We start from the raw sequence: 17,084 nt of genomic DNA on the forward strand, positions 1-17,084 counted from the left end.
ATTACTGAAGTAGGCTTTCCCTTCCCCAGGAAAGAACTTTAGAGTCAGTTCAGTTCCCATTTGCATCCACAGCTTTTAGAGAAAATTCCAGTAACTGTGCAGCTGATAAGTTGTGGTCTCAACAAAAGCATGTGGGTCAAAGTTCCGCCTTCTCGTATCCTGCACTGTGGCCACTGCCAAGCATGAATAAATAGATTTATTTCTTTATGGCACTCAACTTAGTTTTTACCAAAATGCTATTCCTAAAACTCACCAAAACTTACTTGCTGTGCTTATTACTCTGGAACTGCAGAACAGTCCAGAAAGTTCAGCAACTTCCAGAGGTATCTGAAGAGTTCTGTTTCTTCTGCTCCTCAGAGAGTGGACTGTAGCTGACGGCATATCATTTGTAGACATGGAGAACCGTGCTAGGTAGGAAGACAGGTAAGTAGATGCAGTGGTGTTAACTCTGACTCATGGTGACCTTATGTACAACAGAATAAAACGTTGCCTGGTCTTGCATCATTCTCATGATCACCAGCATGTTTGAGTCCCTTGTTGTGGCTACTGTGCCAATCCATCTCACTAAAAACTTCCCTTGCCTTGTTGTCCAAACACAACAGTCTCTTTTAGCAAATGATCCCTCCTCATGAGGTATCCAAAGTAAGCAAGTCAGAAAAATGTTGTGTTGTGATCTATAAGATTTTCATTGGGTATTTTTCAAAAGCAGATTGCCAGGCCTTTCTTCCTAGTTTGTTGTAGTGTAGAAGCTCTGCTGAATGGGTCTACCATGGATGAACCTGCTGATATTTGAAATACTGGTGGCATAGCTTCCAGAATCATAGCAACATGCAAGCCACCACAATACGATGAACTGACAGGTAGTGGACTACATCAAGGTACTTCTCTTCCTAATTTGCAAATATTAACCCATTTAACCCTTGAGTCAGAATAGACGTGATGGCAATGGGTTTGCTTTTTTTGTTTGTTTTTTTTTTGAACTAACTGACAGGAAACCAAGGTAAAGAGGGGTTAAGTAAGCTGCCAAAGGTCAAACAGCTTGTAAGCAGTAGGACAAGGATTCAAATCAGGCAGTCTGTTCATGCTCACTGCCTCTCGTCTTCCACGAACAATGTCTCGTCTTCATAGGACAATGTAACATAGTCGTGACATTCCCAAGGTCTTCCTCCTTGACTGTTCTTTCTTACGGTGTTTATTCAGCTCATACGTACAAAAGACAGTTGGCAAATTTCAGTATCTCTAACGACACGATGATTTAAAAGAAATAAACAGGACTAAGCATTTTCAATACACAGCTGAAATTATAAACACCTGAACATTATGCTTCTAATTCATTGTTCACTCCCTGGCAAATCCTCTTGGATTCAACTCATGTGTTTCATGGGATCGGCTCCCTAGAGTGTACCATAATCTAATAACCTACATAAATGAATTCTCATCAGGTGATCCTGGGAAAGCTCAAACACCACCTTAGTTTAGCCCAGGGACAGTAAAGGCGACAACAGTGAACTGCATAATTATATAGAGACTTGCCTAGAAAAGAACTTTCCATTTCAAATCCTGTATAATCATGAGTGAAGCACTTAGCAATTATTTTAGCAGTGTTCCTCTCTGATTTCTGACTTAGGTACCAAATGCCAGCAGCACATAAAAAAAGAACAGAGGTGGCTCTCCCACAACCACAGCTTTCCCAGTTGGTATTGATTTCTTCTTTGTAATGGTCTGTTCAGCTGTCCTACCCTTGGTAGCTTCTCATCCACCTGCTCAGGACCTTTTAATAATAGATCCTCCATAATAGGTCCTGGCCGTTGAGTCAGTTCTGACTCATGGCAACTCCATGTGTTACAGAGTAGACTTGCTCCATAGAGTTTTCTTGGCTGTGATCTTTAGGGAAGCAATTTGCCAGGCCTTTCTTCTATGGAGCCACCGAGCGGTTTTGAACTACCAGCCTTTAGGTTAGCAGCCAATCACAAACCGCTTGCACCACTCAGGCTCCTCCAGGTCTTTCACAGACACTGGTTAAAGAAATAAAATTTAGGACATATAGGACTCCCTCGATAAAAACAAACATATTCATTCATCTTTATTTAGCTCAATCTGGCTTCCAAAATGTGTTTCTTTCAGAGTTCTAGGAAGGAAATATAAGGGGGCAGTGAAGAAATGCCAAGAGGAAACTGAAATTACTCATATTTTACAAGTTTTTAAATAGCAATTCTCTCTCCCACTTACATATCTCTTAACTCACTTCATTTATCTACAGGGTTTTGTTAGTAGTAAACGTTCTACTTTGCAACTACATGCTTACTCATTCATTAATTTAATCCACATTTCCTGAATGTCAACCATGTGCTAGGCTAGGTACTTCATATTTATATTCTTTAATCCTCAAAAGCTGGCACAATTATTTAATATCACAGCTAAGAAACTGAGACTCAGAGGTGTTAAAACACCACGGGAGGGTCACCCACCTAACAAAAAGCAGAGCCAGTTTGAACACATGTTAGTGTTCAACAAAGACAGAGCCTTTACTTCTGTTCTACAGTTTCCAATAGAGTAGTCTGTTCGCAGACCATAAATATAGAATTGCATTTCTGCATTTCACCATTTGCCAGAATAAATTCAATAGAGAGGTCTTTGTTCATTTTTTTTTTGTTTTAATAATTTCTCATAATATGTTAATGGGTGAGGGAGCTTGGGAGTTTGTGGGCTTTTGCTCACCATCCCCCATATATACCTGGTCATACATTCTAGCCTGCACTGATGAAAGGAAATTTGCTGCTGGTGTCCAGTTAATCCAGTCCAATAATTTGTATCTGCCATGTGCAAAGCTTTGTGCTAGGCACTGGGAAAGGTAAAAAGATGTGTAAACAGGACTCTGTGCTCAAAGAATCATATATTCTTTCAATCAGTGAATTAATTAAAAGAGAGTAACCATGTGGAGCGAGAGGAAGGCAGTATTAAGCATGGAATTAGTGAAGCTTCCCAAAGCAGAGTATTTGTGAAGGCTCTTCTAATTCCTATCTGGGGGCCCAGTAGAATTGGGGTGTCTTATTCCTCTACTCCTATTTTCTCTTGAATGGACTCTAACCAGCCTTTCACCCCCATCACTCCAAGGAAACCACATAACAAGTCACCAGGGACATCTACAACCAATGGTCAGTTCTCAGACTTCATTCTATTTGATCTATCAGCAGCCATTTAAAAGTAAATATAATTAAAGTACTGCAATTGACACAGACTGTATGTACCTTATAAATGACCTATAATGAGCATATGTTACTTTTATAAAAATCATTTAAGAAGTTTAAAAGCAGTAAAATGATTCTTGTCAAGGAAATCACAAAATTCAGAAAGGCAGTACGGTCTCACACAGATCAGTCTAGCCAAAGGGATAGCTGACCCAGAGCTGGGATGGGGAAAAGCGATGAAACACAGGTCAGCATGTGGTTGTTGGCTGCTGTCGAGTTGGCTCCAACCTCACGGTGACCTCATGCATGACGGCACGGGTTGTTTAATCTATTGGATTTTTATTGTTTGATTTTCAGAAATAGCTGTCAGACCTTTCTTCCTAGTCTGTCTTGGCCTGGAAGCTCCATTGAAACTGGTTTCACATCACAGCAACACGCAAGCCTCTGTCAAAAGACAAGTGGTGGCTGTGCTTGAGGTACGCTGGCCAGGTATCGAACCTAGGTCTCCCACATGGAAGGTGAGAATTCTACCACTGAACCACCACTGCCCTCGAAATTAACTTAAAAAAAAACTCGTTGCTGTCGAGTCAGTGCTGATTTATAGCAACTCTATAGGATAGAGCAGAACTGCCTTGTAGAGTTTCCAAAGCTGTAATCTTTATGGAAGCAGACTGCTACTTCTTTCTCCTGCGGTGCGCTGGTGGGTTTGAACCACCAATCTTTTGGTTAGTAGGTGAGCACTTAACCACTGTGCCACCAGGACTCCTTGAGATTAACTTAAAAAAAAAAAAAACTACTGCTGTCAATTCGATTCTGACTCATAATGACCCTACAGGACAGAGTAGAACTGTCCCATAGGGTTTCCAAGGAATGGCTGGTGGATTCAAAGTGTGGACCTTTTGGTTAGCAGTCGAGCTCTTAACCACTGCACCGCCAGGGCTCCAAGACTAATTTACCCAAAGAGCCCTACAAATAATTGAGTGTGGTTAAGACAGTCAGAAGGGACCAACGATTTCTTCTTTTTAAAGGCTGGTTTCCTTTAGTTGGAAATTTCCTACAAGGAAAGGCGTTTCCTACACCATTGAGGCATCACCTCTGAAAAGTGGTCTATTTCAAAGATACCCGTTTTTCTGAGGAGTGTTAGGCACCTCTGGAACAAGGTCATCTCAGTCTGGCTCTGGAACTGGCCAGAGCTCATCTGTAATTGCAACAGTTTGTTATATTTACAGAGGGCCCCTGGTAATGCAGTGGTTAAGAGCTTGGCTGCTAACCAAAAGGCCAGCAGTTTGAATGCACCAGCAGCTCCTTGTAAACCCTATGGGGCAGTTCAACTCAATCCTATAGGGTCGCTATGAGTTGGAATTGACTAGGTGGCAACAGGTTTGGCTTTTTTTTTTTTTTTTTTTAGTTTTTTCTGCAAAGAGTTTCAACTTTTCTTAGCCAATGAAAACACTCAATTTTTCTCTCACCGCATCCCTGAGAAAGAAGTGGGAGGTGAGTTTTATTTCCACGTTATGGATGGAAAACTGAGGCAAAATGCTACCACTGCCCGAAGTTCCTCCAATAGCAGAACCTAAAAATTACAGCAGAGATCTCTTGATTTCAACTCTCCAGTATCACTGACAAACATGGCACCTGGGGCTGCCACTCTCCCTGCCTACGCCCAGGATATGTGGTTAAAAAATGTGACATTCCTTCCACCTGAACCAAGGCTCAATTGCAGTCCTTTTGAACATAAAGCTCTAAGCAGTTTCACCCAATTGATAGGTGTCGGCCCAGGGGAGGAAGGGTGAAAACCATTTACTACTTACATAACGGCAAGGCCGGCAGAATAGAGTCAGATTAAGAATTCACTGGCTTCTTTCACTTGTTTTAGGTACAACTTATGCCAGATGTTGAAGATATAAAATGTAGCCCAATTATTAAACATTCTATTACATTCTTCCGTAAAAGCATTGTTAATCTGTGTAAGGAAAGATACTTTTTATTTTAAAAATATATAATCATAAGTACACTGGACGCTTTTGTAGATTTTGCACAGCATTAAATAGATAGGTATAGGTAGGTACATGTATAATGCCTGCAAAATTTCTAGGAGGAAAAAAAGTAGAACTGTGCTCTATGAACATTTATGCCTTCTGCAAACATGAAGTTCAAATTAATCTAGCTACAAAAAAAATTGAGCGATAAAATTTACTCAGCACCTACTATGAGTCTGATAAGGCTTTAACTTTTGATCCTCATACCAACCCTGTAAGAACTATGATGATTTCAATGTTACTAATGAGGAAACTGAGGCTTAGAGTGTTCAAGGTCAAAGAACTAATTGAATTGTGTCTCCCAAAAATGTGTGTCAACTGGCTAGGCTGATTCCCAGTATTGTGTGGCTGTCTACCATTTTGTGATTTGATGTGATTTTCCTATGTGTTATAAATCCTACCTCTATGATGTTAATGAGGCAGGATTAGAGGTAGTTATGTTAACGAGGCAGGATTCAAATCTAAAGGATTAGGTTGTATTTTGAGTCAATGTCTTTTGAGATAATAAAAGGGAGACTCATGCAGAGAGGAGAGGGACCACCTACCACCAAGAAAGAAATGCCAGGAGCAGAATACTCCTTTGGACCCAGGGTCCCTGAGCTGAGAAACTCCTAGACTCAGGGGAAGATTGATGACAAGGACCTACCCCCAGAGCGGACAGAGGGAGAAAGCCTTCCCCTAGAGCTTGCGCCCTGAATTGGGACATTTAGCCTCCTAAACCGTGAGCGAATAAATTTTTGTTAAAAGCATCCACTTGTGGTATTTCCATTATAGCAGCACTAGATAACTAAGATCTAAAAAAAAATTTTTTTTTTTTTTTAGATAACTAAGATAGAGTGAAACCAGGATTCCAGAGTTCAAGTTCTAATCACTATGAATACCAACCTCCAAAAACTTCCTTGATTTTGTTTATAGGTCGTTTCCATACTGGCAAAGTGAGGCATACTATTTTGAAAATCCCAAAAGCCTCAGTATTTATTAAAACATGATGGAATTCTTCTTGGTTTTTCATGGCCCTAAGTTGCACACTTTGTCTTAAGTCAAATCCAAAATTGAAAGCACGTATCACAATTAACAAACACCCAGGTCTCAACATTCTTCTCCTTCAAGGCAGCAAGCTCTTTTAATATAAATATATATGTAGTGGAGGATCTGCACAACTCCTTCAGATTTTTTTGCCAGTAGGTTCTGGAACAAAAAGGACAAGCTCAAGTTCAGTTCAAGGAATAAGGACAAGTTTGAGGAGCTGAAAGAAAAGTCAGCGTAGCTGAAGCACAGAGACACCAGCATGAGAACTCAAGTGAAAATGACTTAAGACGACCACGTCTTTCAATCAAAATGGCGCTATAAGTTCATGCGTTTAATGACCTACACCCTTCCTACCACACCACCCCCCAACCCACTCCAAGCATAGCAACAATATAAAAAGTTATAAAGACGTAGGTTTTTTTCTCCAATAGAAAACAAGATTAAGTGTCTCATGAATCAGAAATGGAATAGAAACACAAAACACACTGTAGACACAGGTGTCCAGGAGTCCAATTTCTGTGAGGTAATGGGGCTAAAAATGTCCCCAGGAAAAGGCTGGGTATCAGAATCAGTGTCACTGTTGAAAATCAGAGAAAGAGGAGGGGAAAGCCTCCACATCACAATAAAAAACCCAAACCAAACTCGTTGCCGTCAAGTCGATTTCGACTCGTGGCGGCCCTGTAGGATAGGCTTCAAAGGAGTGGCTAGTGGACTAGAACTGTCAAACTTTTGATAAGCAGATGAGCTCTTAACCACCGCATCACCAAGGGGCTTTAAAAAGCTGCTTACCCAGGGAGGTGGGAGGAAGCAGACACAGTCTCACAACCAGGACCTGTGTGCTGGCCCAGTGATGGGTCTTTGATATTCTATCATCATCACGGAACAGAAGCTCCAACTGCGAATATAAGACTTGGCTCTGGACTGGGTCCTCGGAGGGAAGAAATTGGCAACAGCAAAAGATAAGGCAGGATGAGCGCGTAGAAAGAGCATGGAGGAAGCCAACTCAGGATAAGGCTGTAAACTGTGATTCCAAAGTACATCAGGAAAGGCTAGTGCTAAGAAAGATGGCCAATAAAATTGACATCAGATGAGATGAGAAGAATAGAGAAACCTGAAAAAGACTTTAAAAATATATGTGTATAAAAACCCAAACGTTTACGACCCACAAAGAGATAAAGGAAGTAAATAATTTACCATGAAGTGTGTTCTTTGTTGTAATTGAAAATAATTAAACTGGTCCTTTAAAAACAATTTGGGTCCCAACCGACCTGGTGCAAAGGAGAATGAAGAACACCAAAGAAACAAGGAAAATATTAGCCTAAGAGACAAAAAGGGTCACATAAACCAGAGATCCATCAGCCTGAGACCAGAGGAATTAAATGGTGCCTGGCTACCGCCAATGACTACCCTGACGGGGAAAACAACAGAGTCCCCTGATGGAGCGGGAGAAAAGTGGGGTGCAGAGCTCAAATGTATGTAAAAAGGCCAGACTTAATGATCTGATTGAGACTAGAAGAATCCCAGGAGACATGGCCCCAGGACTCTCTGTATACCCAGTAAAAATATTCCTGAAGCCAACTCTTCAGGCAAAGATTGGGCTGGATTATAAGACATAAAATGATACTCATAAAGAGTGTGTTTCTTAGTTCAAGTAGATTCACAAGACTAAATGGGTAGCTCCTGTCTGGAGGCCAAATGAGAAGGCAGAAAGGGATAGGAGCTGGCTGAACGGACGCAGAAAATCTCGGATGGAAAAGGGGGTGTGCTGTGACATTACAGAGATAGCAACTAGGGTCACATAACAATGTGCATATAAATTTTTGTATGAGAAAATAACTTGAGCTGTAAACTTTCACCTAAAGCACACACACACACACACACACACACAAAAAGCCTGCGAGCAGCCATCTAAGATACATCTACTGGGCCCACACTAGCTGGAGCAAAGAAGAATGAAGACCAAAGACACAGGGTAAGATGTAGTCCAAGGGACTAAGCAACCACAACTACCACAACCTCCACCAGACTGAGTTCAGTACGAGATGGCACCGGGTTACCACCACAGACTTCTCTGGCAGAGATCACGATAGAGGGTCCTGGACAGAGGGGGAGAAAAATGGAGAACAAAGTTCAAATTCACACACACACACAAAAGACCAGGCTTGCTGGTCTGACAGAGGCTGGAGAAGCCCTGAGAGTATGGCCCCTGGACACCCTTTTAACTCAGTACTGAAATCACTCCTGAGGTTCACCCTCCAGTCAAAGATTAGATAGGTTTATAGGGCAAACAATAACACAGGTGAGGGTCATGCTTCATAGCTCAATCATTCATAGGAGACTAATGGGCTTAATGGGCACACCAGCCCAAAAGCAAAGATGAGAAGGCAAGAGGGGACAGGAAAACCAGACAAATGAAAATAGGGAACCTGGGGTGGAGGAGTCGACTCAAGGGTACTGGGTTTTTGGGGGGGGTGGAGGAGGGCGTTGACACTTTGTGGGGTTGGCAAACAATGTCACAAAACAATTTGTGTTTTAACTGTCTAATGAGAAACTAATTTGCTCCATAAGCTTTCACCTAAACCACAATTTTAAAAAAGGAACATAATAAAAGATACCATTTAATGAAAAAAAAGAAAAGAACAAGTTGGTTGTTGTACAGATTATTTTTCTCAGTTTAGTATTCTGCAAATTAAATTTCTTATTACATAGATATTGAAGTTTTAAATGTTTAACTGGCACTTTCCATTGAAGTGACTGGAAAGCCAGTGTGATGACTATATTTAGCAACCGCCATACTAAAAAATACAAGTTTCTAGCACTTATGCAGCACCTTTAGAGACTTAAAGACGATTCTGGGCCCAAATGGGATGGCATGGTGGACACGGATCGTCAAGGTGGACAATGCAGTGGAATAAAAAAAAAATGGTCCCTGAAAATTAAACATGGGCTTTAATATTAGATTCTTGTTAAAATGGGAATTAACTTATCAAATTTTCCATCTTCTCCATCACAAGGAAAAACAATTATTTACATTTATTAAACATTACATGCATATTAAAGTGGGAGATCCTGAGTATAAAAGACGACCATGTGATGAATGAATAAATGGCTGAATGACCACCCATCCAAAGTCAGGAATACGTTTAGGCACTGAGTACATTCCTCTTGCCTTTTATGACGTAACTGGTCGTTCCCTCAAAAAAACAAAACAAAACAAAACAAAAAAACTCTGAAAACAAACCAATTCCAAATAATATTGCAAATAAAGTTTCTATAATATTTAATCTGAAAAATTCACCGCACTGCTCCAGTTCCTATGGTGTTATGGGTACTTGCTACTCCTGCTCTCTCCCTTTATCGAAAGAGGATATAGCATTAAAAAAAAAAAAAAAAAAGCATTAGTTGGGATTAAGTGCAAAGAGGGAGGCAAAAAAAACCCACACGTTCGGCCTTAATCCTAACCAGAATTCCTCCTGGGTGCCACGCTTATGGAGAGAAATACTCCCATGAAGAAACCACATCAAAATCAATATGGGAAAGCTGGCAAGGAAGGTGAGCACCACTATTCTCAAGGAAACAGAATTCCCAGGGAGCCATGTGCTGGGATGCAAATTTTAGTTTTTTTTTTTTTTTTAAGTGACAGAAGGAAGTGATGACAGTTCTGAAAAAGTTCTCCTTCCTAACCGGTCAAGGGAGATCCTGGAGGGGTCCTCAAATGTCAGCCTGTGGCAAATCTGATGTGTCCAGGATCACAGATTCTCATGACCTGATGTGGTGTTATGAGGGGCCCAGCTCCCCGTCCCCAACATTCAAACACAGAGCTCCGTGACGATGGGCCACAAATGTGTGGACGTGCTGAGGTGGGCGGCTGCTTAATTGTTGCTTCCAAACCAGGGATCAAGGACTCTGAGAGAATTCTTAGGCCAGCGCTTCCCAGGGGGGAAAGGCAAAGCCAGCACAGCCAGCAGGTACTGAAAAGGCTCAGAAGCCACTTGGGTTGTGATCTCACAGCTTTTTGACAGCCCACTCTTTCTCTACCTAACTGTAGGAGAAAGAATTACAATGATTAACACACATTTACTGCCATTGATCTACAACTGGCTAATTCTGCCAACAGAGATTTATGAGAAAGGAAACCAAGAAACAACATATAATTAACCGAAGTTATTTAGGGATTAATTATTCAAGTCCTTTGATTCCCTTCTTTCTTCCTCCTATTTAATTCCTTTTGGCCATTCCTCTATTGATTAGGTTCTCTCACCCACTAGGAAAACGAAGCAAGTGAAACTCAAAGTTATTTACAGGGCAATCTGTGATTAGAAGCTATCATAAAAGGTTTGATAAGGGGCAGGAAGAAGAGAGGGGATATTATAATTACTGGAAAAGTGATTTTTTTGTTTGTTTTGGTTAGCAGGAAACTGTGGACTCCGGAGGCAGACAGACAGAAACGTGAACTTTGGTTTCTAGTATTGCTACTCACTAGCTGTGCGTCCTGGAGCAAGTAACTCAGTCTGTCTCTGAGTCAGCTTCCTCATGGGAAAAACAGAGATATTAATAGCTATGTTGAAAAGTGTTTGTGAAAACTGCATAAAATAATACAAAGAGCCAAATACAGTTCTTTCCAACTAGTAGTCATTCAAGCTACGTAACTGAATTGTCTAGAATTTACTCTGCTCATATAATTATGATACAACTGAGAGCAAATGTCTTAAACTGAGAAGTAGGATTTTCCAAGTAAATGTGCACATTTTAATCTACAAACTTCTTGGTGATTTAAATTTGTATTTTAAAATCTATGGGAATTAAACTTTACCTGTCGACTTCCCTGCTTAGAGGAGCAGCTACTTGTGCTCCTTGAAGGTGAGACCAATTTTTGGGACACTCCAAGGTTCTTCTCATCAGTCATCATGAGCAGCTGGTCACTTGGCCTTGATGCAGTCAAAATGCCATCAGAAGAGAGTGGAGCCAAGAGTATAGAAGTCCCACACAGGCAGATGGCTCAGCTCTCACCCAGTACGATGAAAAAGCATTCTGGGGGACCCAGAGGAGACCCCTAAAACCAAAAGAAAAGAAGAGAGAGAGAAGGTCAGAGGATCAGACATCATCTATAATTAGCCACCAACAATCTACAGACGGCTAGTCCATGCTACAGATTACAATGCCACATGCTTAGCTACCGCGGGGCTGTGCAAGGAAAAAAAAAGGCTTCACACCTCTCTCCTATTGGAAATCATGTATAGGTGATTTTCCATGTAGCTTTGTAACATGACAGATTTAAGAACATTAGTAAGAAAATTTGAGTCCAGGTACATACGAAATCAATACTATAAAAACCATTCCCAACCACATGAGATACCACTTCACATCCACTAAGATGCTGTTATTTAAAAAACAGGAAAGTATAGGAGTTGACAAGGATGTGAAGAAATCAGAACCCGCTTGTATTGATGATCCCCCAAAAACCAAACCCACTGCTGTCAAGTTGATTCTGACTCATAACAACCCTATAGGACAGGGTAGAACTGTCTCATAAAGTTTCCACGCCTGTAATTTTTATATTTGCTTCTGGTGGATTCAAACCACCAACCTTTCATCTAGCAGCCAACCGCTTAGCCACTGCACCACCAGGGCTCCATTAAGCAACACCAAAAACCAAACCAAATGAGTTGCCATCGACTCACAGATACCCTGTAGGACAGAGTAGAACTGCCCCATACGGTTTCCAAGGAGCAGCTGATGAATTCAAACTGCCGACCATTTGGTTAGCAGCCGAGCTCTTAACTACCGTGTCACCAGGGTTCCAAAGCAACACAGTAGGAGCTTAATAAAAGCATTGCTGACGGGACTGCAAAATGGTGCAGCCACTGTGCAGAACAGCTTGGCAGTTCCGCAAACACTTAAACATAGATTAACCATGTGACCCAGCAATTCTGCTCCTAGCTATATACCCAAGAGGTCTGAAAATATGTCTACACAAAAACATGCACAAGAATGCCCAGAGCATCATTATTCATAATAAGCAAGAGGTGAAAACAACCCGAATGTCCATCAACTAATCAATGGATTAAAACAATGTAGTCAATCTACATAAAGTAACATTAATTAGGCATAAAAGGAATCAAATACTACTGATACATGGTACAACATGGACGGACCTTGAAACCATTGTGTTAAGTAACAGGAGCCAGACACGAAAGGCCACACTGTATGATTCTATTGTATGATTGCACTCATATGAAATACCCAGAATAGGCAAATGCATTGAAAGAGAAAGCAGATTAGTGTTGCCAGGGGCTGGGGAAGACGGAAGAATGGAGAGTGACTGCTTAATGGGTTTCCTTCTGGGGTAATGAAAATGTTCTGAAACCAGTAGTGTGATGGCTGTACACCATGAATGTAGTAAATTCTACTGAATTGCGTACTTTTAGTTTAAAGGTTAAAAAAAAATAGTTTAAAAGGCAAATTTTGTTAGGTACATTTTACCGTAATTTAAAAGAAAAAATCTGTTTTTTAGGGGACAGGGCAGGGATTTTTTCTCCTAAAGGTTTTTGGAAACATAAAAAACTATAACACAGTGTGACCAGAACTATGGGGAAAGCAGAATCTTTTATATCATCTATTAGTGTATTATAACTAAAAACAACGATCAATTATTTCTACTCTAATCAATTGAGCGCATACTACTTCCTACCAACCACTATATTAAGGACTTCCCACCCACATTGGCTCATTTAATCAACAGTCCGATGAAAAGAGTATTAGCTGTTTTACAGAAGAGAAAACTGAGTCTCTGAGAAGTTAGGTAACTTGCCCAACCACACAGTGGGCAAGAGGAAGAATGGGGCTAGATCCCAGCCCTTTAACCACGGTGCATGCCCCTAGTGGCCAGGTCTGGTGATAGCAGCTATCACCCCATCTAAGGGGCCTGAGAGAACTGGGGAGATAGACTAGAAAAACTCAGGAGGGAGAATATCATAAGGCAACTTTAAAGAGGCAATGCTCCATTCATTTCTGCAGCACACTACCAATCTCCAAGGTGGCAAAGCACCTGCACTGGGGGAGGAGCTCAGCCAGGGCAGAGACAGGGACACCCCTTACAAGTAGTTAGCTGGGCTGCCCCCTGCAGCCCCTACAGCTTTGTGGGAGTCTTGCCCTCATGGAGGGCTTCCCAGAAGGCAAAGAGAAGCCTGGTCCCAGAACTACCAAGGTGATATCTATTCCTGCCTTCAACCACAGCCTGGAATTAAGGGTGACTCATATTTGGTTTGGGTTTCAGGATGCCTGGGTTTTATTTAACACAGTAAGTTCAAACAAATGTCTACAACTTTCTCAAGCATAACAACAGTAACAAAATATTACACCCAATCCATTAGGTTATAAGCACTCACAGAGTCTAATTTAAAAACAGAAATGTTTTATGATTGCCCAGGAGCCAGCTAGTTAGATATGATATCAAACTTTAGGTTAATTATTAAATACTCAAATCTCCTATGCCTTTTACTAACACTCAGTTATTTAAAAATGATTATGTTAAAACCATAAGCCAGCATCCAGACAAAAAAGAGAAATATTAAAATCTCAGAAAATCAAATTAAGGTACCTGTAGTTTTTTTTTTAGCCATAGAGGAAACCCTGGTGGCGTAGTGGCTAAGTGCTACAGCTGCTAACCAAAATGTCAGCAGTTCAAACCACCAGGCGCTCCTTGGAAACTCTATGGGGCAGTTCTACTCTGTCCTATAGGGTCGCTATGTGTCGGAATTGGCGTGACGGCTGTGGGTTTTTAGCAGGTAGCCATAGAACAAAATTCTGATCTTACTCTCATATAAACTCCCCAAATCTCTGTATTCATTCTGTGTTGGAGCCAACAATAACTCAGACTATCTGCAAACCAATCCCAGCCTCTTCATAAAGTCAGCTTTACTTATGGGTACATGACTAATGGTACCTGAAGTTAGAAGCAAATCTAATTTAGTTAAAAATTGTCAAGTGAGGCCATGAAGATATATTAATAGTTTGTTTAATAACAGTGTTGGCTGTTGCTGTTTCAGAAGGGAAAAGAAACTCATGGGAACCCCGAATGATGAAATGCAGGTGGGGGCAGCCATTGCCATGGCAACGCATTCCACCCCAGATTAGGAACACCAACAAAAGGTTTCTGTTTGTGTGAGCAAGTATTTTTTGTTTGTTTGTTCGTTCAGGCGGAGGTTCTGACAACTGAGAGTATTGGATAAGGGGTGGTGGGTGAAATGTAAAGAAGGGAGAGAAAAAGGTACTTAGTCAATAAAAGGAGCATCCTAAGAACCCTGAAACTGGGCCAAATTGGAAACACCATAACCCTGTCCTGAAGGCAAGTGATAAGAAGTGCCATCTTTATCTCTAAACTCTGCCAAATTTCACTTGTGAGGGCACAGCTACAAGGGTGAGCGTTGTTAGTAGGCCAAATCTGGTATTTATCTAAGTAGGCGCGAAGAGTTAAGTCCTCTGCAAGCCCCACTCCCAAGCCCTACCCCTCTCCTCCCACTCCCCGTTCTTTTCCCAGTTCAAGGAAAAGAAAGGATAGAAATCCACAGCCCCTCCCACACCCATCCCCAGGGCTGGGTCTGGGATTGTTGTCTAGGGAAATATTATCTGTTACACCCCCCAGAATATTCCTGCCTATCCTCACTAGAAATTTGGTTAAAATTACCAAGGGCAGTTAAAGGGTAAAAGAAGTCAAATTCTGGGAAACAGATACGCTCAGAACAGGGCAAAATAAAGAAAGCAGCGGTAGCCCAGGACTAAGGAACCCCAGGGAAGGCGGTCAATTGGAGGGTGACTGCCATTAGTTCCACCCTAGGGTAGTGCAAACAGTTAACACGCTGTTAACCAAATGGTTGGAAGTTCAAGTCCACCTAGAGGCACTTCGTAAGAAAGGTCTACTGATCGATCTATTTCTGAAAAATCAGACACTGATAACCCGTTGGAGCACAGCCCTACTCTGACACACATGAGATCACTATAAGTCAGAGTCAACTCAATGGCAACTGGTTTAGGGGACTTCGAAGGGCTGGGCTGGGGGTCACCAGGGAACAGACCTTGGCAGGAGGCCCAGGCCTGAGGGCCTCGGCAGAGGGATTCGCACCGAAGCCTGGTATCTTCTCCTCAAACTAGCAGAGCTTACTGTGTTGACCTCGTGGAAATGATGAAGATAAATCCCTGAAGGAGGAGGGATACTGGGCCAGGAGCAAGGGCCCTTTAGGGGTATATGAGATGAGGAGCAGGTACATATGAAAGACCTTTCCACTCCTCCCAGTGACCCTTCATGGAAATCCTCTCAAGGGGCTTATTGGTTTGAACAATATAAAATAGCTTCCTGCTCACAGACTGTAAACAATTTAAGGACAGTTAGTAAGGTATAACTTACACAGAATAAAATGCACAAATCTTGAGTGCGTGCACCCGTTCTCTGCACATTGCCGTCGAGTTGATGCTGACTCATGGTGACCCTACAGGACAGAGTAGAACTGCCCCATAGGGTTTTCAAGGAGCAGCTGGTGGATTCAAACTGCTGACCCTAACCACTCACCAGGGCCCCAGTGCACGTACAGCTCTACGAAATGTAGCATTTGTTAGTATTTACACAGTCACCACTCAGATCCAGGAACAGATTGTTTGCACCAGTTCCGAAGGCTCCTCTGGTCCCCTGGCCATTGCTCTGACGGGTAGGTGAGCTGATCCTGCTGCTGGAGTGCTGTCACACCTGTGCTTTGTAAACCTATCCTGCAGGGACTTGTCCGCATGCCTGAGGGACCCATTGCTGGGACATCCCAGCTTAAGAGAGCAGGCTGTATGGCTGGTTTTGTGTCTTCTTCCTAATATAAGTGTTTGATGTGTGACAGAATTTACGTTGGGATCGCTTTCATTTTAATAAACTACCTGGTAGAAGGTTTGAGTGGAGAGGCATCATGACCCACCTACCCCTTTCCTCTAAGTTGTTGGAGGCCACCAATCCTGATATATGTGAAAGGCCAGATGCACTAAGGTGAGTCCAAAAACCTCTGCTTGGGCCACTGACATGAGCTGGGTTCTCTCTTACCTACCATTGCTCCCCACCTCTGAGAAGCTGACGGTCAGGCACAGGTCAAACAGAGTTTTAATTAAAAGCCAAAGGGGCATAAGACATGCAAACATAGGCTGTCCTGGGCTTCCATTAGGATAAACCCACTAAAAAAACCCACTGCTGTCGAGTTGATTCCGACTCATAACGACCCTATAGGACAGAGTAGAACTGCCCCATAGGGTTTCCAAGGAGCGCCTGGTGGATCTGAACTGCCAATCTTTTGGTTAGCAGCCATAGCACTTAACCACTACACCACCAGGGTTTCCAAGAGAGCTCTGAATTCTACCAAAAATGGGGAAAAATAAATGAACAATGATTGCCAAATATTTTGGCAACAAAGGCTGATTTTCAGACTTATTTTAGAAAAATTTTTTAGTAGAAAAGAATACACCACTTGGGGAAAGAGGCAACGGAGACGCGTACACATCACATATGTGCCTCGGGCGGAGTCCGACCTAGGCTTGAACTGGCGCTCCTTGTTACAAACTTTGTGAGCCTTGACAAATGTGACTTCTCTGGTCTTTGCTCTTCTAAGCATAAAATGGGGAATAAATATCTACCCCTCAGTTATTTGTGAGGATTAAAAGAGAAAATGAGGATGAAGTGTCTGGCTTGAATTAACAGGTATTAGTTCCATATTCTCCTCTCCTGGCTTCCGGGAAGTGGCATGTGCAACACAAGATAAGATCCTACACCCTCTTTCAATAACAAAATAAAGATTCTGCAGAA

General features: G+C 41.9%; 1 protein-coding gene across 17 annotated transcripts in view; it reads right to left on the reverse strand.

Annotated features, from left to right (window-relative positions):
* The window catches only part of OSBPL3 (oxysterol binding protein like 3), a 224,403-nt gene that overhangs the window by 104,182 nt on the left and 103,137 nt on the right, over positions 1–17,084 (reverse strand). For 13 of the 17 annotated variants that reach the window (XM_003407074.4, XM_003407072.4, XM_003407073.4 and 10 more), the window contains one exon: positions 11,070–11,309. In XM_003407074.4, the coding sequence (XP_003407122.2) occupies positions 11,070–11,165 (96 nt within the window). In that variant the 5' untranslated portion in view covers positions 11,166–11,309. Of the gene's footprint in view, positions 1–253; positions 408–4,999; positions 6,416–11,069; positions 11,310–17,084 lie in introns of those variants that run through there. The other 4 variants (XM_023544343.2, XM_064290095.1, XM_064290096.1 and 1 more) reach the window with 4 other exon arrangements.

Source organism: Loxodonta africana, chromosome 8 (assembly GCF_030014295.1).
Source record: "Loxodonta africana isolate mLoxAfr1 chromosome 8, mLoxAfr1.hap2, whole genome shotgun sequence".
NCBI lineage: Eukaryota > Metazoa > Chordata > Mammalia > Proboscidea > Elephantidae > Loxodonta > Loxodonta africana.